The 17074-nt window shown below is 47.2% G+C and overlaps 1 protein-coding gene across 2 annotated transcripts in view; it reads left to right on the top strand.

Moving 5' to 3' along the window:
• rev3l (REV3 like, DNA directed polymerase zeta catalytic subunit) overlaps positions 1 to 17074 on the top strand; it is a 60825-nt gene that overhangs the window by 13813 nt on the left and 29938 nt on the right. The window contains exons 2-7 of one of the 2 annotated variants that reach the window (XM_079360342.1): positions 10290 to 10479; positions 10565 to 10639; positions 11582 to 11742; positions 13272 to 13386; positions 14596 to 14690; positions 15644 to 15748. In XM_079360342.1, coding sequence (XP_079216468.1) covers positions 10290 to 10479; positions 10565 to 10639; positions 11582 to 11742; positions 13272 to 13386; positions 14596 to 14690; positions 15644 to 15748 — 741 coding nt within the window. The remainder of the gene's footprint in view (positions 1 to 10289; positions 10480 to 10564; positions 10640 to 11581; positions 11743 to 13271; positions 13387 to 14595; positions 14691 to 15643; positions 15749 to 17074) is intronic. The other variant, XM_079360343.1, reaches the window with a different exon arrangement.

Genomic DNA, 17074 nt, shown 5'->3' on the forward strand with positions numbered 1-17074 from the left:
GAACTCTCCTAACAACAACAACAACAACAAAGACCCGTAACCAGGAACTCTCCTAACAACAACAACAACAACAACAACAACAAAGACCCGTAACCAGGAACTCTCCTAACAACAACAACAAAGACCTGTAACCAGGAACTCTCCTAACAACAACAACAACAAAGACCCGTAACCAGGAACTCTCCTAACAACAACAACAACAACAAAGACCCGTAACCAGGAACTCTCCTAACAACAACAACAACAACAAAGACCCGTAACCAGGAACTCTCCTAACAACAACAACAACAACAACAACAAAGACCTGTAACCAGGAACTCTCCTAACAACAACAACAAAGACCTGTAACCAGGAACTCTCCTAACAACAACAACAACAAAGACCCGTAACCAGGAACTCTCCTAACAACAACAACAACAACAACAACAAAGACCCGTAACCAGGAACTCTCCTAACAACAACAACAACAACAAAGACCCGTAACCAGGAACTCTCCTAACAACAACAACAACAACAACAACAAAGACCCGTAACCAGGAACTCTCCTAACAACAACAACAAAGACCCGTAACCAGGAACTCTCCTAACAACAACAACAAAGACCCGTAACCAGGAACTCTCCTAACAACAACAAAGACCTGTAACCAGGAACTCTCCTAACAACAACAACAACAACAACAACAAAGACCTGTAACCAGGAACTCTCCTAACAACAACAACAACAAAGACCCGTAACCAGGAACTCTCCTAAGAACAACAACAACAACAACAAAGACCTGTAACCAGGAACTCTCCTAACAACAACAACAACAAAGACCTGTAACCAGGAACTCTCCTAACAACAACAAAGACCTGTAACCAGGAACTCTCCTAACAACAACAACAACAAAGACCCGTAACTAGGAACTCTCCTAACAACAACAACAAAGACCTGTAACCAGGAACTCTCCTAACAACAACAACAACAAAGACCCGTAACCTGGAACTCTCCTAACAACAACAACAACAAAGACCTGTAACCAGGAACTCTCCTAACAACAACAACAACAACAAAGACCTGTAACCAGGAACTCTCCTAACAACAACAAAGACCTGTAACCAGGAACTCTCCTAACAACAACAACAACAACAACAACAACAAAGACCTGTAACCAGGAACTCTCCTAACAACAACAACAACAAAGACCCGTAACCAGGAACTCTCCTAACAACAACAACAACAACAACAAAGACCCGTAACCAGGAACTCTCCTAACAACAACAACAACAAAGACCTGTAACCAGGAACTCTCCTAACAACAACAACAACAACAAAGACCTGTAACCAGGAACTCTCCTAACAACAACAACAACAAAGACCCGTAACCAGGAACTCTCATAACAACAACAACAACAACAACAACAACAACAAAGACCTGTAACCAGGAACTCTCCTAACAACAACAACAAAGACCTGTAACCAGGAACTCTCCTAACAACAACAAAGACCTGTAACCAGGAACTCTCCTAACAACAACAACAACAAAGACCCGTAACTAGGAACTCTCCTAACAACAACAACAAAGACCTGTAACCAGGAACTCTCCTAACAACAACAACAACAACAACAACAAAGACCCGTAACCAGGAACTCTCCTAACAACAACAACAACAACAAAGACCTGTAACCAGGAACTCTCCTAACAACAACAACAACAACAAAGACCTGTAACCAGGAACTCTCCTAACAACAACAACAACAACAACAACAACAACAACCCGTAACTAGGAACTCTCCTAACAACAACAACAACAAAGACCCGTAACCAGGAACTCTCCTAACAACAACAACAAAGACCTGTAACCAGGAACTCTCCTAGCAACAACAACAAAGACCTGTAACCAGGAACTCTCCTAACAACAACAACAACAAAGACCCGTAACCAGGAACTCTCCTAACAACAACAACAAAGACCCGTAACCAGGAACTCTCATAACAACAACAACAACAACAACAACGACTCGTAACCAGGAACTCTCCTAACAACAACAACAACAACAAAGACCTGTAACCAGGAACTCTCCTAACAACAACAACAAAGACCTGTAACCAGGAACTCTCCTAACAACAACAACAACAACAACAAAGACCTGTAACCAGGAACTCTCCTAACAACAACAACAACAACAACCCGTAACCAGGAACTCTCCTAACAACAACAACAACAAAGACCTGTAACCAGGAACTCTCCTAACAACAACAACAACAACAAAGACCCGTAACCAGGAACTCTCCTAACAACAACAACAACAACAACAACAACAACAACAAAGACCCGTAACCAGGAACTCTCCTAACAACAACAACAAAGACCCGTAACCAGGAACTCTCCTAACAACAACAACAAAGACCCGTAACCAGGAACTCTCCTAACAACAACAACAACAAAGACCTGTAACCAGGAACTCTCCTAACAACAACAACAACAACAAAGACCTGTAACCAGGAACTCTCCTAACAACAACAACAACAAAGACCCGTAACCAGGAACTCTCCTAACAACAACAACAACAACAACAACAACAAAGACCTGTAACCAGGAACTCTCCTAACAACAACAACAAAGACCTGTAACCAGGAACTCTCCTAACAACAACAAAGACCTGTAACCAGGAACTCTCCTAACAACAACAACAACAACAAAGACCCGTAACTAGGAACTCTCCTAACAACAACAACAAAGACCTGTAACCAGGAACTCTCCTAACAACAACAACAACAACAACAAAGACCCGTAACCAGGAACTCTCCTAACAACAACAACAACAACAAAGACCTGTAACCAGGAACTCTCCTAACAACAACAACAACAAAGACCTGTAACCAGGAACTCTCCTAACAACAACAACAACAAAGACCCGTAACCAGGAACTCTCCTAACAACAACAACAACAACAACAAAGACCCGTAACCAGGAACTCTCCTAACAACAACAACAACAACAAAGACCCGTAACCAGGAACTCTCCTAACAACAACAACAAAGACCCGTAACCAGGAACTCTCCTAACAACAACAACAAAGACCCGTAACCAGGAACTCTCCTAACAACAACAACAACAAAGACCTGTAACCAGGAACTCTCCTAACAACAACAACAACAACAACAACAACAAAGACCTGTAACCAGGAACTCTCCTAACAACAACAACAACAAAGACCCGTAACCAGGAACTCTCCTAACAACAACAACAACAACAACAACAACAAAGACCTGTAACCAGGAACTCTCCTAACAACAACAACAAAGACCTGTAACCAGGAACTCTCCTAACAACAACAAAGACCTGTAACCAGGAACTCTCCTAACAACAACAACAACAACAACAAAGACCCGTAACTAGGAACTCTCCTAACAACAACAACAAAGACCTGTAACCAGGAACTCTCCTAACAACAACAACAACAACAACAAAGACCCGTAACCAGGAACTCTCCTAACAACAACAACAACAACAAAGACCTGTAACCAGGAACTCTCCTAACAACAACAACAACAAAGACCTGTAACCAGGAACTCTCCTAACAACAACAACAACAAAGACCCGTAACCAGGAACTCTCCTAACAACAACAACAACAACAAAGACCTGTAACCAGGAACTCTCCTAACAACAACAACAACAACAACAACAACCCGTAACTAGGAACTCTCCTAACAACAACAACAACAACAAAGACCCGTAACCAGGAACTCTCCTAACAACAACAACAAAGACCTGTAACCAGGAACTCTCCTAGCAACAACAACAAAGACCTGTAACCAGGAACTCTCCTAACAACAACAACAACAAAGACCCGTAACCAGGAACTCTCCTAACAACAACAACAAAGACCCGTAACCAGGAACTCTCCTAACAACAACAACAACAACAACAACAACGACTCGTAACCAGGAACTCTCCTAACAACAACAACAACAACAAAGACCCGTAACCAGGAACTCTCCTAACAACAACAACAACAAAGACCTGTAACCAGGAACTCTCCTAACAACAACAACAACAACAAAGACCTGTAACCAGGAACTCTCCTAACAACAACAACAACAACAACAACAACCCGTAACCAGGAACTCTCCTAACAACAACAACAACAAAGACCTGTAACCAGGAACTCTCCTAACAACAACAACAACAACAACAAAGACCTGTAACCAGGAACTCTCCTAACAACAACAACAACAACAAAGACCTGTATCCAGGAACTCTCCTAACAACAACAACAAAGACCTGTAACCAGGAACTCTCCTAACAACAACAACAACAACAACAACAAAGACCCGTAACCAGGAACTCTCCTAACAACAACAAAGACCCGTAACCAGGAACTCTCCTAACAACAACAACAACAACAACAACAACAACAAAGGCCAGTAACCAGGAACTGTCCTAACAACAACAACAACAACAAAGACCCGTAACCAGGAACTCTCCTAACAACAACAACAACAAAGACCCGTAACCAGGAACTCTCCTAACAACAACAACAACAACAACAAAGACCCGTAACCAGGAACTCCAACAACACGAGTTCCATTACAGCCTGTCTCCTGTCTCTTGTTTCCTGTCCCCTGGCTGCTCTCTCCTGGCTCCTGTTTCCTGTCTCCTAGCTTCTGGCTCCTGGCTGCTGTCTCCTGTCTCCTGTTTCCTGTTTCCTGTCCCCTGTCCCCTGGCTGCTGTCTCCTGCTTCCTGTCCCCTGGCTGCTGTCTCCTGGCTCCTGTTTCCTGTCTCTTGGCTCCTGTCTCCTAGCTCCTGTCTCCTAGCTTCTGGCTCCTGTTTCCTAGCTCCTGACTCCTAGCTCCTGACTCCTGTCTCCTGTTTCCTATCTCCTGGCTGCTGTCTCCTGGGACTCTAGTGGTGCATGTCCAACATGTCCTGTGTCCACTTCACAGAGGATACATCACTATAAGGCCCAGGTTTAAAATAGTAGTCTGTGCTTGATATGTAGAGGAAGTCCAGCAGCTGGGACGTCTTGTCTCCTGTCCTCAGTGAGGACAGACTGTGGAGCAGAGGAGAGGACACAGTCCCTGCTCACAGACTATGATGAGAGACACTTCATGTGGCTGGTTGTGATTGGTCCTGCAGACACTGGGAGCACTGGGCTTGTCTTGATGGTTTGGAGTGGCTGCATGTTGGAAACATCTAAAACATAGTCTTTTACTGTGAAAGTTCCACTAAGAGTGAAAACATTCTGACAGAAAGCTCCAGAAGCACAAGATGCATCCCGAGTCAGCTGCTGTGGACTTTAAGACGGGTGCAGTTCAAACAGCCGGCTGAAAGAAGCTGCTGCTGCGCTGACAGGAAGCATCCGTCCAGAGAGTGGACGCAGCTCAGACACCTTTCAGACGTGCTCAGGACCAAGCTTGGACTCTTTTTATTTACACACATGAAGTCACATGTGACAGATGAGCACTGGCTGTTTCAAAGACGTGACAAGTTTTCATCTCAGTCAGTCAACGCTTAACTGGGAGGTGGAGGGTTCGATCCCCAGCTCCTGCAGCTACCCATGTGTCCTTGGGTGAGACATTGCTAACACTGCTCTGTTGGCGGTGTGCAGATAAATACTGAGAGACTCTTTGTTGGACACTAACCATCCATCATTTTCTGTTCACTGCTCCGAGCTGTTAAAGTCCGGAGGTAAAACAAACAAACACGAAAGCACGATACATTGAAATGATTAGCTTGATTGCGGCTAATCTTAACAACGCTAACATCGGCCACCTTTGGTCCTCCTCACAGCTTCATGTCAGAGAAGTGTCTTTACACAACTGTATGTCCATGCTGCACTGATGCACTCTGACACACACACACACACACACACACACACACACACACACACACACACACACACACACACACACACACAGAACACCTTCATGTGCACGCGCTCCTGCACCATGAACTGCACCGTGCTGAGGCACCCGGGCCGAGGACGCGTCAAACAAAGTGTGCTGACTGATGATTCAGCCCTCCCTCCTCTCCATGCATGAAATAATATTCATTAACATGAAGCTGTCTGTATATCATGTAACCGTGCCGACGCTTTCCTCTCCATGCTCGTCTGCCCCAAGTGTTTCCATCACGGGAACAGTTGGCTCCTCCCCTTCCTGAGAGGAGTCGGACTCCCTCACAGAGAGCAGAGCAGAGCACACAATGCACATCTGTGTGATGAGTTTCTAAAGCAGGCTGCATGAAGCTGCCGCTCGCTCGCCCCTCTCCCTCTCCCTCTCCTCTGCAGCGGTTAATTTAAGGAGCTCATGATGGGAGTGAATCCATTAGAGAGAGTGTGATTTAAATCACTCCCTCGTGATGTCACACACACACACACACTAAACTTGTTCATTCCGTGTGTGTGTGTGTGTGTGTGTGTGTGTGTGTGTGTGTGTGTGTGTGTGTGTGTGTGAGTGTGTGAGTGTGTGAGTGTGTGAGTGTGTGAGTGTGTGAGTGAGTGAGTGAGTGAGTGAGTGAGTGAGTGACAGGAGGACTTGGTGTGGGCGGTGGGTTCCAGACAGAATAGTTCCTGGAGACACTAAGAAAGGTTTACGAGCGTGTTCTTCACGTTGTGACGTAGCTCAGTGTTCGCGCTGGAGCTGAGATGACTTCACCAAGTGCTGATTCAACGAGAACATCCTGATGATGCATCTGTGAGTGGGCGGGGTTTCCATCTCTGCTGGTGGATCTCGTGTGACTGTCTTTTTACGAGTCAGCCAATCAGAATTTAAAGGACTCGTCTGTGAACATCCCTGAGACGTCACTCGGACGTCTTCCTGCCAACCTTGTGCTAAAAGGTGTGAATGCAGCGGGTCACAGTGGGGAACAGTCGACTGCTTGATGATGTCATCGTTCACCTTCATCATGGGCATTAAAGCAGCTCTGTACGTCACTGGTTCCTCCTGATGACCTTCCACTGGAGGGTTTATGGCTGACAGAGGGAGGGGGGAGGAGCCCGCCCCTCTGCTGGTCCTGTTGACCCTCACAGGTCCAACAGTTGGTCAGAGACTCGGGCTGCGTGTCGCTGCTCGTCTTTAAACGCTCACTGACCAATCAGAAAGCAGACGCAAAACTAACGTCTCACATCTCATTCCAGTTTACTTTGCATGGCTGTTTTTACGGCCGTCGTCCCACCCCCCTGCATCATTGATTGACCAATCAGACGAAGCCCCAGCTCGCCGTCAACATCCTTCACGTCGACTGCTGTCCTGCGTTTGTAGTGAGCAGAGAGGCTGAGCTGGGAGACAACGCTCCTCTCACGCCTTTTTAAAATCCCAGTTTTTTGTTCTTTTGTACGCAAACTAGGTTTTATGTGAGTGAAAAGCTGGCCTTTGTTTTTCAGACGCTCAGTTTGAGGTGTTTATGTGCAGACGGGGAGAGCAGCGTTTTGAGGCGGGTGGACTTGGCGTGCGTTCTCCTGTGGACTGTGGAGCGTTTGTTTCTTCATATAACATGCAGAACTTTTGAGTTAGTAAAGGTGGTCAGGTGTTTACGTTTGATACACAGCTGGGAGCCAATCACAGAGCAGCTATTGACCATCACCCAAACTTTCTGGAAGAATCTTTATGAATCTAACTTCTCCTTCCTCAGATTGACTGCACAACCATTATCAAGTAAAGTGTTGGATGTTTGATGTTTGGCACACACACACACACACACACACAGACACACACAGACACACCCTTCTCTCTCATTATGCTATTTTTTTCCTCCCTCTCTCTCTCTCTCTCTCTCTCTCTCTCTCTCTCTCTCTCTCTCTCTCTCTCTCTCTCTCTCTCTCTCTGGTCTGACCAGCTGGGTGGAAAGAATCACTTGTTTATCCCTCCTGCTGTCTGTCAGGGGCTTTTAGCTTTGCTGTTGCATAGCAACTGCAGCAGCAGAGGCTGGCATCGGCTGCTCAGTGTGTGTATGTGTTGCTGCGTGTGTGTGTCAGACAGAGAGAGAGTCCAGGCTGTAGACAGACACGTGCCGCCCTCACCGCTCCCTCACATCCTGAGTGGCTGCCAGCCTTTGTGTGTCGAGATCACACACACACACGCACCTGAGTATTGTAATGTTCAGACAAACACACAGGTACACACTCCAGAGCTGCTGGTCGCACCTCTCATTGACTGCTGAACATTTTTGTCTTCAATGAACTGTTGGGTCCCCGTCTCTTCATTCAAAACACAAACATGTTTCACGAGGCGGACTTCTGTTCTTTTCAAATATGAATCTTTCCTAAAAGAGGTCACACATTCTCCTCCTCTTTAACAAGTTTACATAATTCTCTGAGCTCCTCAAAACATGTCTATAAACCCCTCTATTTCAGCCCTGCTCAGAACAGGCTGTTTCTGTGTCTGTAGCTTTAAATATGTAAATGAGCTGTGTCTGACCACGCCCCCTCTCTTTCTGTAAAGTGGAGCAGGCAGACGACAGAGAGGATGGACTTTTCTCATCATTGGAGGGTTTGTAGACAGAAAAACTGGTGAAGAGGATTTTAAATAATATTTGACCTTTTATGGTTTGTTCTGGACCTTTCCATGAGCGGTTGATGATTGTTGACATTTTCGAGTCTTTTCTCTCTGCTGATTTATATCTTATGTGTAAGAAGAAGTTTACAACAACTGTCGTCCTGCTCCCTTTGAATAGTGAATTGAATGATAAGAATGATAAGAATGGGATCTGTTGAAGTGTGTTGTTGCTCATATTCATGTCAGCCTGTTACATAAGCAGTTTAGAGCTTCATCTCCAAGGACGCCTGACACACATTTCTATTCCTTTCATCTCAAACACGTCTTCCACCGTCCAGCTTCTGCTGTGTCTTCACCACACCTCATCTTTATCGTCCTCATCCTCACACACACACACACACACACACACACACACACACACACACACACACACACACACACACACACAGAGTCGGATGCATCCATGTGCAGAGATGCTGGGAGTGTTTCTTCCTCTGTTGGAAGCTTCACTTCAGGTCCGGTGACCTCAACAATCATGGCAGACAGCATCTGTCACACCAGAGCATGCAGACTTGGCAAGCTGTGTGTGTGTGTGTGTGTGTGAGTGTGAGTGTGAGTGTTGGAGGAACAGTGTCAGAACCCTTCTTCCCTCTCCTGTCAGTGGAGGAGGCAGACTCCACACAGCTCGCCCTCATCGGTGAAGATAAGTGGACTCTTGTGCGAGCCTCAGCGCCCTCATTCTCAGTTCCCCCTGCTGTTGTTATTATCCCTCATGTAGCCGGATTAATCACAGCGTCGGCTCCTGCAGCGGCGTGCAGATAGAAGCGGGATGATGGGGGATGAATGGGAGCGCGTTGTCTGCAGCACAGCTCACCTCAGATGACTCTCAGCATCAGCAGCGAGCGAGCGTACACGTCTGTCTGCGGGCAACGATGCTACTTCCCCCCCCCCCCCCCTCTCTTATAAATACTGTATCTCTCCCTCTCTGACCTCACATCGCTCCTCCCACAATGCTCCTCTCTGTGTCTGCGGAGTCATTCAGCTCATGTGCTGCGTGTAAATCATGACGGCCTCCTTTGATGTATCCGTGTCGCACTCATCCGTCAGCGTGAGCGAGCGCCTCACAGACCTGAGGAGGAGGAGAAGTCCCATCTGCTGCTCAGCTCCTGTGTTTCTGAAGGACTCTCTCAATGCATGCTGGGAGACTGAGTTCTGTCTGTGTGTGTCCTGATTTGGTGATACCTGACCATCGTCTTTGGTTTTGGTGGAACGAGCCGCGCTCCACAGGTGAGATTTGAACCCGGGGTGTAGCCTCTGTACATGTACGGACATGTTACTCACCACTAGGCCACCGGTGCCCGACAGAATAAGTCTTCTAGGTTGACTTTATTGTGAAGCCTGTTCTTCTGTCAGTGCGTCACTGGAAGGTTCATCACGTCCTTTAAATAACAACATAGAGTCCATGCACTCAGTCAGCGTGTCGGCCATGTTTGAAGGTGAGGACGTTCTGAAGACAGGAAGGTGAAACGGGATCGTGTGGTCTGATCACATCAGTCTGCATCCGTTGGAATTCTTGGCTGGGGCGGGGGGGTCGCTGGAGGAGTGGCGGCTTCAGAACAGTGGAGGTGTGGCCAAACTGAAGGTCCAGTTTTGGTTTTGTGCTGGCGGGCCACGTCTCCATGATTCTGTTAACACGGTGAAGGGTCCTGACATGTTTGCACTCGGTGTGACGGTTGTTGCCGTGACGAGCTCTGTGTTGTAGCGATGCTTTAAATGTCTCTGCTTGGCTGTCTTTGTGTTGCAGGTCAGAAGACGTGTCTCCACCTGCACGGCGTCTTCCCTTACATCTACATCCCATACGATGGCTACAGCCAGCAGCCGGAGCGCCACCTGCGGCAGGTGGCCTTCAGCATCGACAGGGCCCTTAATGTCGCCATGGGAAACCCCGCCTCCAACACCCAGCACGTTTTCAAAGTGGTGCTTGTGTCCGGCATGTAAGTACCTCCGTCAGCTCCCACGGCTGTGTGAGAGTCCACCGCCTAACGACTGATCACTGCTCTCCTCCCTCTTGTCTCGCAGGCCGTTCTACGGCTACCACGCCAAGGAGAAGCACTTCATGAAGATCTATCTGTACAATCCTCAGATGGTCAAAAGGTACGCACTTACTGCAGATCGATTCAGACGAGCGCGAGCAGGGCTCCTCCCCAGCTGCACTCTGTCTGATGTAACTGAGAGGCAGACTGCGTGCGCATGACTCCGCCAGCTCGCTAAACGCAAATCGATTGTGTGTGTGTGTGTGTGTGCGTGCGTGCGTGTGTGTACACGCTTAGGAGCGCACAGGAAGATAGAGCATTATTGGACAGGGCGATCAGCGTCAGACGGAGCGGTCCACAGAAGAAGGAATGAGATAAATGTCCGGAGTCCGAGTGCAAACAGGGACGACAGAGAGCGAATGATAAACGAGGAGGAGACGTGCGAGTGCGTCCACCTCCCCTCGCCCTTCTCGTCTCTGATCTGACCTTCACAGGGGAAACATGACGGGAGCTTCCCCTCATGAGTCTTCAGTTCAAACGTTCAGCCTCCCTGATTAAAAACAATTCCACGCTGCGTTTACGTTTCCTGTCCATCAGGAGAGCCCCGCCCCTCTCCTGTCTGTCAGAGTCGGTCCCCCGCTGTGAGGAGAACATCCGGAGCGTTCCTCCTGAACATTTCCCGGCACATGCACATGGTGTGATAACGGCGCGGCACACACTTTTCATCATCAGGCCTCCAAAGTCATCTGAGGCCTGATGATCTGAAGGCTTCAGGCTGAAATGTGTCTGCGTGTGCTTCTTTTCCTGCGGTCCAAAGATGACCTCACACATTGTCCCGCCGTGTGAGCCGTGTGAAGACGAAGGAAGTCATAAATATCAGACATGTTCTGTATTTACGATTAGACAGCCTGTTGTGTCCGGAGAACACAGAGGACGGCCGAATGTCTCCAAGCGAGCCGACTGAAGTAGTAAATCTCAGCTGACGTAACCATGACGACGGGAGCAAATGAAATCAGTTGGTTGTTCAGTGAGGAGGACTCACAGTAACTTGTGTTTGTTGCAGGGTGTGTGAGCTGCTACAGAGCGGAGCAGTGATGAACAAGAGTTACCAGCCCCACGAGGGCCACATCCCCTACCTGCTGCAGCTCTTCATCGACTACAACCTGTACGGCATGAACCTGCTCAACATGGCCGCCGTCAAGTTCCGCAGGAGCCGCAAAACAGGTGTGTGTGTGTGTGTGTGTGTGTGTGTGCGCATTAAAACACAACGTTTCCAGCACAGACTGGGACAAGAATATCAGGGCGTCACAGAATCAACATAAATGTACGAAGGCGTGATGGAGGCGGAGCTTAGTGACGACACTGTAGTGGCTCTGCTGCACGCCGCGGTCACGTCCAGGTTTGGCGAGGCCAGCTGTCCTGACTTTGGTTAAGTGGTGTTGCGCACAGGCTGGAGTCTAATCTGAACTGTCACCTCCTCGTTTTATTAACCACATCTGTCAGGTCCAGTTTGGCCGCTTGCTGTATTTTCCATTTTAAAGGCCAACATTTTTTTTAAAAAATCCAGTAAAAGCGGAGCGTCAGAAAGCCTTCACAGAAACAAGCTGAAGCAGGAGGGAGGAGATGAATCTGTGTCTCTCAGCCCAGCAGACCTGCAGGATCTGCCTCTGAGTCAGATCCAGACTCATTATCAGCAGCGCCTGTCCCAACGCCGTCTTTGGCTAACATTAGCAAACCTCGACCCAGACTCGTAGAAATACGAGGTGAACTTAATGAGTGAGCTGCTTCATTGCACACAGAGGAAATTAAAGCCAAAATAAGTCTGATCCCTGAGATGTTTGTTTTTGAGCAGAGATGTAGCAGCGTGTAGAGTCAGAAATCAGAGAGAGAGAGGGAGCCACTCGTCGGGTACGAACCCGGGCTGCCCTCTGTTTAGGAGCAAAGTGATGACGACTGATCTGTGCTTCATCAAATCCATTTTCCCTCATTTCTTTTATCTGGTCGTCTGTTTACATACGCCCAGCTGTTGTTTGCTGTGCTCAGGTGGTTTTAGGCTACGACGCGTCTCTGTGTGTTCGGCCCCTCGAGTGTGTGCTTCCTTCTTGAGTGGTGGGCACTCAGAGTTTGTGACTTCAGACGGTCGGCTCCTCAGATCCCGGGTGAATCTGACCCTCAACAAACCCAACTTCACTTCCTCCTCATGGAGACTTAAACCCTCGATTCCCCACTCTGTTTGATCCCAGCTTAGTCCACACACACACGCACACACACGCACTGAGCATTAACCATTCAGGACAGGAAATTCTTCTCTCGATTTTAATAAAGTTCTTTTTGTAAAATCCTCACGCTTGACTCTCCTCCGACAAAAGCAGCGCTGCCTCGTTTGATCCACCTCTACCCTGATGCAATCAGCAGAAAGAGGGCTCCCGTTTCCCCAACAACAAAGACACTCAAACACCCCAATAATGGCTACACCTGTTTACATGTCCTTCTCCCCTCCAGCTTACACTTGAAAGCCAGTTCTTAATCTGGGATCAAGCGGGGGACGATAAAAGGGGCTGGACTGGTTAAAGAGGCCGCTTTAAGATGAAAAGAAACCTGACCGCAGCTTCACGTCTCATCCTTCACCTCAAAACAATAAGCAGGCTGCTCCTTAACTGCACCACGCAAACCCATCACTCTCTCCTTCTCAAACGTTCTTTTCTTCTCACCAGGAAGTGCAGACATAAATGTTTTTTAATGTGTTTTTTCAGAAGACGCTGCAGCGGCCCGAGACAAGCCGACTCCCAGCAGTCCCTGCACCGCCAAGCTCAATGACAGCACCCTGGGGGGCACGTGTGTCCGCTGGGAGGAGAACGCCATACCTTGGTGGGTGTCACCCGCTCAGCGATCAGTGATCCTCTCAGTCATGTTTGAACACTCTCAGTGCCACCTCTCTTTGTCTTTAATCAATGAAACACTTTACATTTCAGAAGAAGAAGACGCCATGGTTATTAGATTTACAATTCACTTTCAAATCATTTAATTGAGTAATCAGTAGGTTTGGGACTTTAACGCGTTTATTACGATTAATTAATTACAAGAAAAATAATGCGTCAAATTTTCTTAACTCATTTAATCACAGTTTGCCTCATAAACAGCTCGGAACTGTTTGTCATTGCTATGCGCTAGCTCCGTGCTAGCATTATGCTAGCTCCGTGCTAGCTTTATTCTAGCTCCGTGCTAGCTTTAGTCTAGCTCCGTGCTAGCTTTAGTCTAGCTCTGCGCTAGCTCCGCTCTAGCTTCGCCACAAGTACAAACGAGGCGTTTGCTGCGAAAAGTCGACCAAATGACTGTCTTCAGGACCAAAATTAGTAATTCAACATCTGATAAATTTGGAAATTCACTCGCTAAAATGGTTGCTCTGGACAGTAGACCACTATTAGTGGTAGAAGATAAGGGGTTAGAAATTGTGCTACAGATAGCAACGTGTGATCCAACTTTCCAGCTGCTGTGCAGAAAAAAACTATTTCAAACAAGATCCAACAGCTTTATGAAACTGAGAAGCAAATAACACTGCATGCATTGTATTCATTCATCCACTAAATCCATTTAGATTGAGAAGTGTTGCTCTTTAGGGCAAATGTTGTAATGCTCTTAAAATGTCATTAATTTCGATTAACTAATTAGAAAGCCTTCAGTTAATTAGTTAAAATATTTTAATCAAGTCCCACCCCTAATAATGAGATACATCCCGTTGTAGTTTGTTTATCAGGATTTCTTTTGTCAGTCAACACTTGAAACGTCCTTATTCCACCAACACAGAATATGACTTTAGGTTTTGTTCTCTTCTTGATTAATAACACTTCAAACCTGTTTGCACGCGTCTCGGGCAGATTTGTTCAGGCTGAAGTCAGAACGCAGCAGGAGGAGTTCAGTGCTCGCTGCGTAGTCAATACACAACCTGCACGACCTCCGTTAACCAGACGTCAGCTTGATGGCTCCAAAAGTTACTGTCAACCAAAAACTCTGCCTCTTGAATCCTTTTCATGTCTCCCTGGTTGTGTTGTGTGTGTGTGTGTGTGTGTGTGCCTGCAGCTCTCTGGTCCTGGGTGAAGTGGAGAAGCAGAGCACGTGTGAGCTGGAGGTCGATGCTGTCGCCGTAGACGTCCTCAACCGGCTGGAAATCGAAAGTAAGTACGTCCAGTCCCCCACCTGTCTGTCCCAGGAATACAGCTCGCTCTGGGTGCTGCAGGAATGAGACAGAGAATCGTGGCTTTGGAAGGAGCTGCGTCTTTGTTTAATGTTTTCAGTGAGTAGAGAGCGTTTACAGTAACAGGCCGCAGGTATTCTCCTCCTGCAGAGCGTGTAGCCACATCCTCTTTGCTCCGTGTCTGATTGGTAAATAAACTGTAACAGAGCAGTGTCGCTCATACAGGGGCCGCCGTCAACGGACGGTTGTCATAGAAACAGGACGTGCAGCGCTTTTTTTCTAAGCATACAAATGCTTCATGCTAGAGCGCACAGCCAGCCCAAAGAAAGCTCTTTTAGTGGACACACAGCGTGTTTAATAGTCAGATATTCATCTGTCCTTAGGTGCTGTCTCTGCCCTTATAAGGCTCTGCTCCTAAACTTCTGCCTGTCCAAACACACGATCACAGAGTGGCTGTGCTCGTCTATGATGGGACAGTTTAATGCTGGTATAACAGTCCAACCTTCCTCCCCCTGTAGTCACACCTGAGTCTGCTGCAGCTTTGAAAGTGGCCTGCAGTTCACACGAGACCTCAGGTCACTGAGGTGGAGCCCCTCATGCTCAAGTTTGAGTTTGTTTGGTCAACACTGTACAGGACCTTCTGATCTCCAGAGTGAGGAGAGGATCGGAGAGGCCGCTCCCAAACAGCGGCGCTCGTGTTGTGACTCATACTTTCCCATCTGCTGTGTAGGGTATAAAAACAGCACTAGTGGAAATAGAACCACAGCATGTGTGGTAAGAATCTGATGGTGAGGCCGTGCGCCGCCGTGTTTGTCTCTGTTATGATCCACATAAAGAATCAAAGGAATCTTTGTTGCACATGAAAAAAGACTCAGTGATAATAAATGATGAAGTCAGCTGATGCCGTGTGCCGTGACTCTCCTCTGTGTCCAGATCAGATCGGCAGGAACCCCGGCCTGCAGGCCATCTGGGAGGACGAGAAGCAGAGGAGGAGAGACAAGAACCAGGCGTCCCAGATAGAAACCCCAGAGTCACAAGGTGAGGACGTCCACAGTGAGAACTCTGTTTATGGCTCTTCCTTTAGTAAGCACTCATTTATCTCCTGACTTCCCCGGGCTCCACGCTTCATACTGAGAAGATAATCTTTATTTAAATCTTTTTAACAAACACCAAAGGACACTTTAGTCATGACGTTTTCCCCCCTCATCAGAAAAATCTTTTCCACAAGAGTCATTGTCAGTGTCTCCCCTCCCTCTAATTGTCTATACAGCGCCAGATGAGAACAGGACAGCTGTCATTCAAACAAACACCAAGATGGCCCAGAATCCTTTTTAATGGAAAATCGCTCTGACTCTGCCGAGCTTTCACAACACTGAAACAGAATGTGAATTCATAAAGTCGTGTTGAAGGCGGAGCTTAGTTGGGGTGAAAAAAGCAGTCTGAAAAGGGTTAATGATGTGCAACTGATTACACAAGAGAAATGTCATGGAAACAAAAGCCCTGTTTCCACACGGCAGTCCGGTACGGATCGGTACGGTTTGGTTCGATTAAGCCTAATCCCGTTTGCGTTTCCACAGCCACCCGTGCCCTATTTGGTAGGCGGCGTGTAAGCCGGATGATGATTGCCGCTATGTAAATATCATCATATGATAGCAGCTAACCGCTAACAGCTAACAGCTAACTAATAAATTCAACAAAGGAGAAAAACGCTACACAAACAAAACCAACGCTGGAGACATCCAGCAGTTTATCTCCTCTGTCACTGTCATGTGACTCTTTATTACAAGAACTCAATCCAGCTTTGTTTCAGAGAAGGCTGTGAGCGGCGAGGAGAAATACAGACGTAAACAATCAGCTGTGTTACAGTCAATGGTTTAAACATTTGTTTGTTTGCCGACGTAACACGGGAAGTGACGATTCTTTCAACCAATCAGCGGACTGAAGTGTTTAGCTCCACTTTTTCTGATCAGCTCGATATTCTTGGCACCCCAACAGAAGGGTCCCAAAAAGTGGGACGGTACAAATCGGTTATTTGGGAATCTTTCCCGGGATTAGTCTATGGAAATGCCGTAAAATGTGCACCGTACCGAGACGAACCGCTCGGTGGAAACGGGGCTAAAGTGATGGACGATCACATCTCATCTGCTGTGTCGGTCGTCACTACTCGTTTGCTTCCACCTGTCGAGCCCTGCTTGCAGACACTCAGGGATCCCAGGTCTGAGAGGTCTAAAGAGATTTCCCTTTGAATCACTGAAACTTTCCAAACGTGTCAGTTCTTTCAGCTTTGCTGTGTTTAACTTCATCTAGTCCTGTTTTATTGTTTTCATTCAGACTCTAAAAAAGACAAACACCCTTAACCCTGAT

The sequence above is a fragment of the Symphodus melops genome, assembly GCF_947650265.1.
Source record: "Symphodus melops genome assembly, chromosome: 1".
Taxonomy (NCBI): domain Eukaryota; kingdom Metazoa; phylum Chordata; class Actinopteri; order Labriformes; family Labridae; genus Symphodus; species Symphodus melops.